The 5294-nt window shown below is 39.0% G+C and overlaps 1 protein-coding gene across 1 annotated transcript; it reads right to left on the bottom strand.

The window, feature by feature from the left end:
* Positions 1-2681: 2681 nt before the first annotated feature.
* LOC128520831 (serine/threonine-protein kinase pim-2-like) lies at positions 2682-4164 on the bottom strand. Its single transcript, XM_053495248.1, has 5 exons — positions 4140-4164; positions 3841-3929; positions 3254-3683; positions 2962-3135; positions 2682-2794 (listed from the first exon to the last, which is right to left on the bottom strand). Exons 3-5 carry the CDS (start codon positions 3417-3419, stop codon positions 2700-2702), a joined length of 435 nt encoding a protein of 144 aa, XP_053351223.1. The 5' UTR covers positions 3420-3683; positions 3841-3929; positions 4140-4164; the 3' UTR covers positions 2682-2699.
* Between the last annotated feature and the right edge of the window lie 1130 nt (positions 4165-5294).

Genomic DNA, 5294 nt, shown 5'->3' with positions numbered 1-5294 from the left:
TGATACTGTTAATTGAGGTTGATTTCCTCCTTTAGTGCAATGATTGTCCTAAGTTGATATATACCGTGTATATTAAAAATATTAAATAATAGTGGAGATTACATTATAATCAGTGGTAGGCAAAGCACACAAATTCTTTACTTTAGTAAAAGTATTTAACCCAGCACTATGTAGATATACTGCTGTAAAGGACACCAGGGATTACACCATGACATGGCATACTAGCAATGGTTACACCATGACATACAGTAATATACCATCAGGGATAACACAATGACTCGTTGCACAAACAGGGGTTACAGTACACCATGGCATGGTATACCAGCAGGGGTTACACAATGACTGGGTGCACCCACAGGAATTACATCATAACAAGGTGCACTAGCAAGGATTGCACCATGACAGGGTATACCAGCACAGATTACACAATGAGAGAAAACACCAGCAGGGATTACATGATGATTGGGTATATTAGCAACGATTACTGTAAAGTTTTAAAGTTGAGTAGTAGAAGAGGCGTGTTGCTCGGTCTGTCCACTGTGTTTCGATAAGCTTTTCTGGTGCCAGGAGAGACTTAGTTAAACACACACCCACACGTTGTCTGTTAGAAAGGTCTCTGTTTATTAACAGCAAAAGATCTTTTATATGTTTGACCAAACGCGTGTGCCATCAGACATGCAAAATGTATAAAGAACCAAAAGCTACTGTACACTCAAATACTGTCTAAAGTTACAAGAGGGTTCGTAAATGACCATGCACTAGGTGGCCAAGTGGGCAAATGTTTTGTTTGCTAAAAAGGGAATTCACCGGTGGAGATTTTGAAGGAGGTTTTATAACAGTAGATGAGGATGGCTGTGGTCTGTTCCCCTTGCAGTCAAACACAGAGCAACTTTCTACTCTCAAAGTTATTTTACACACTTAAGAGTTTTTCCTTCATTTTGGTGTATTGTTTGTCTGAACATTGATGTCCTTTTAAATATATATTGCACCATGTGCAGATAAAATTATCAAGGATGATAAAATGAAGCCACACTTTTGATTACATAGACATTTTACACCTACTATGCATCGCACACTGTAGTCAAGCCTACAAACACACATAAGCCTCTGGGAGTCTAGTGGTAAAAAAAAGATGGGGTAAACTATGAGTTACAGTATGTGGTCAAGGTAAGGTGCACCATGACATGCCAGTAATTAAAAAACAAAGAAAGAAACTGAAATTCATTGTTAAACAAATCCCTAAAGGAGGCGGGCAGATTCTGTTTCCTGATTGACCCCCCAGTCCTCCAGTTCTAGTCTGAATTCATGGCTGAAAGCTGCATCATTGCATGCGTTAGTTCGTATCGTTATTTTATTTTAATTGGCATAAGGTAAATTTCATGGTTTTTGTTAGGTAATTTGTAATTAGTACATAGTTTAAGCTATAGAACGTATTGTCGCTAAATCGTATGTACTTTGCTTGTGGTATAATACTCCGTAGCTCTCTGCCTGTTTTCAGTCTCTGTGTAACAGCTAAAATCAACACACCAGGTTTAAACTAATACTGTACCTGTATATTCTAATACTGTCTGTCTGTCTTTGTTCGGACAGCAGTTTATATTTTAGTTTGTGAGACAACCAGTTTATATTTTAGTTTGTGTGTTTGTTGAACTATCGCGTTGCATTTAATAAACATTCCCTAATCACATACCCAAATAGGAAATATCTATCTGCAAAGAACAAACCATTACCGGTGTGAAATTCTGTAAAGGTCACCGCAAGACTCACCTTAGAAAGTGTCCTCGGAAATGTAGTCCCCGGAATCATCTGTTCCCAAACACAAAGAACTCACAGCTGCCACACAGTACTGGGGGTACTAACCTCGCAATGGGAAGCAGTCCTTTTATTATTTTATATTACAATCAACTACAAGAAAAGCAATATATGGTAAACGAGTAAAACTTAGCAAAGGGTTCAAAGGAAAATAAAAAAACAAAGTCTTGTAAACTTAAATTACCAATGCCTGGTAACACTGCCTAAGAATATTATCAAAGTACAACGGAACTGTTTTATACCATGAAAACATGTTGTAGTGTAGAAAACACTAATGTAGAAAATACATTTAAAATTTGTAAATCATCCTAAACACCTTTAGTTTACTTGCAACACATTTGCAATACTGTAGTATAGAAGGTTATACTGTATATAATGAAGTACATTTATATTAACCACAAAGTATACTTTTAGTATTTGTACTGTAATTGACCAGAAGAATAATAGCTTGCTACTGCTGCAATAGGAATATACTCATAGCATAATAATCATATATTTGTAACAGTAAAAATAGCAATGAAATGTATTTAGTATATTCATTAATTACTGTCAGGTATGTACGTTAGTACACACAGCTATATACTTTAGGTATACTAAGTATACTTAAAAGTTGTTCTACTTTAGCACACAAATGTATACCTGATACACTTAAAATTGTGCTTTTGTTCAATTTAATTACAACTTAAATACACTTGGTTAAAAATTTGTTGTTCCAAACTTTAAGCATACTAAGACATTACTCTGGAGAAAGTACATTTAAATATGCTTTGGCATAGTAGGATTTAATACACTTTTTTTTTTTTTTCACTTGGGAATACATCACACAAAGCTGCTTTACATGATAAACGTTTCTTAGGAAGACATAATGTCATACTTAATTCATGTGTTCAGGCTAGAAAATACATATGGTCCAGGATTTGATCAAACTTCAGTCTCTCTTCAGGGTCCTCTTTCAGGCAACCGGATATCAGACTCAAGCAATCTGTGTGGGCAGTGAAGAAACAGGTTAAAACAAAAATCAAAATGATAAAAGTTTTTAAATAAAATAAAGTGAATAAAAAAGGTTATGAATGGAAAAAATATATAAAATGTTTAGATTTAGAGCTTTCTTCCGCATGTGTAAATGTAAGGCTCCTGCATATAAATTACCTCCAGATACTTCCACATTAAAAGGGTAATGCAGCTGCCAATCTCCCACGGACTTGAATGGATAATCTCCAAACAGCAGCCAATACATGAGTACGCCCATTTTCCAGACAGTAGCAGGACCTGCACAGTACTTTCCAGTGATTAACCACTCAGGAGGGCAGAAATATAGGGCTCCTATGGGGGGTGGGGAAGCGAAGGAAAAAAAAAAGCAGCAACTGTCAGCCAGATCACAGGCAAAAACAACAACAAAACAACACACTCTTCTTGATCAGACCATCTGTTCTGAACTGACCTGCATAACTCGAGTAAGGTCCGTTCATCGGAAACCTACTACAGCCAAAGTCGTTCAACCCTGTGAATCTTCTGATCAATTCAGAAACATAGGAAGTGAAGCTGAAGTGATGGTAAGGAACTCCACATTCAATGAAGTGATAGCCACCTCGAACCACTTGATACATGGTCACTCGGACCAGTGGTTCAGGCAACCGTCCAAATTGTTGAATGCAACAATGAAGGAATGACTGGAGGTAGATGCCAGAACTAGGTCGATCTGACACCAAGATAACGAAATTGGGTGTTTCTACCCAATCCAGCAGCTCCACCACACTCTGACAGCGATAAGCCCTGTTAAATTTTTCATGTAATGCAACCTCCAGAGGCAGGAAGCGCGTCCCACTGGTGATGAACTGACATTGGTTTCTAGGTACATATTCAATGACAACCTGTAAACATAAACAATAGGATTATCAAGTAAGTTCACAGCTATATGGGTACCAAACTTGTAAACTGTAATCACAGCTAAAGGCCCTCAAATGAGAAAAAAATATTCTATATTGGGGCAACTAGTGATAACTAACTGTACCCGTGTGGATTTATTACCCGTTTCTCATCTGCCCGACGCAATCCAGCATAGATATATCTTCCTTTACTCAGCTGTTCTTTCACCAGGTACCTAGTGGCAAAATCACCTGACACACACACAGACATACAGATGTTGTTGCTAGTGGGTGTGGTTTGGTTATCCAGCATTTTTAACTTCCATGAGAAAGAATATTACCTAAAGTTTTATGTCAATCATTAATGAGGGGAAATTTATCATTTATTAATTAACATATATGATATAAATGTATTGCATCATATCATAATATTTAAATGATATAACATAAATTAAGCCTCACCACCGGACAAAGCAGAGTGTGATCCAGCCTGCAGGAGTGATTAAACAGTGAGCATTCATCAGCTTAATTTATTTCTACACTATGTCTTATATAACCCTCTGAGGTCGCAGTGCAAGCTGACTGACAGTGCTAGGTGTCACATGGTGTGTTTTTATTAGAAAAGCATTACCTTTACACACACTGATCACAAAATGGTCAACAGCTTTACTTTCAGCACACATTAAGCTACAGTAATGTAATAAATCAGGTGTAAAGCAGTTATTAATTTGCTCTAAAACACACACCGATAGTCAACTGTTAGTCATGACTGTGTGTAGAAATCGGCAAAAATCCTCAGTGTCCATCAGGGATGAACTGGTTTGGTTGTTTAATCTTATTAATCAAGGTCCTGTGTGTGTAGATATATTAATCTGCTTTAGCGACTTTGATCAGATGAAGAAATAAATAGATAAAAGCAGAGCAGCGTCCTTAGTTCTTCACTACACTAAGAGTTTAGGGCGGGACCGATCTCATGTCCTCACTGAATATGAAAACTTGTTTTCTGTTTACTATGCATACCTGAGATCAGGTTACAGCTCCGCCCATCTCCGTCTGACTTTTAGACCTAAAAAAAAAATAATATAGAATAAAACAACATCATTCGGGCACAGGCGGAAGTCTCTCCTGGACGTCCGTCGGCTGGGCGGCTTTCCCGGCTGGGATTTGGGGCCTTAACGCGATCCTCCCGGCGGCCTTTTTCTCTTTGGCGGCGGGGATGCGAAGGCGGGCTCTACGCGGAAGTGAAGGTGCCGCGGGAGCTCGAGCAGTACTTTCCCGCGCTGTCCTCTCGCGGAGATCAAAGGGCGGAATTTCAGTCTCCTCTTTAAAGTCCCTGGGGCGCGTCATATCGCACCGCTCGCTTTACCACTCTCTCTCATATACTCCACCGCACGTCTCTTTACTTTCTTCCCGGAGCCCAGACTAAACTCTAGCCCGACGTTAATTATCGCCAGCCGGCCGCGTCCCTTCGAGTACCTGCAAAAGGTAAGGGAGTACCTAGGGAGCCTACGGAGTGAGCGAGGAGCCATAATAGATTTGGGCGCACGCTCATCACAGGCACGCGCCGCGACAATATATACCAGCAAATAATTTGACAAACATACTGAGGAAGACAAA

This window comes from Clarias gariepinus, chromosome 4, assembly GCF_024256425.1.
Source record: "Clarias gariepinus isolate MV-2021 ecotype Netherlands chromosome 4, CGAR_prim_01v2, whole genome shotgun sequence".
NCBI classification, from domain to species: Eukaryota; Metazoa; Chordata; class Actinopteri; order Siluriformes; family Clariidae; genus Clarias; species Clarias gariepinus.
The sequence above is the reverse complement of the archived record's forward strand: the minus strand, read 5'-3'. Positions and strand labels throughout refer to the sequence as shown.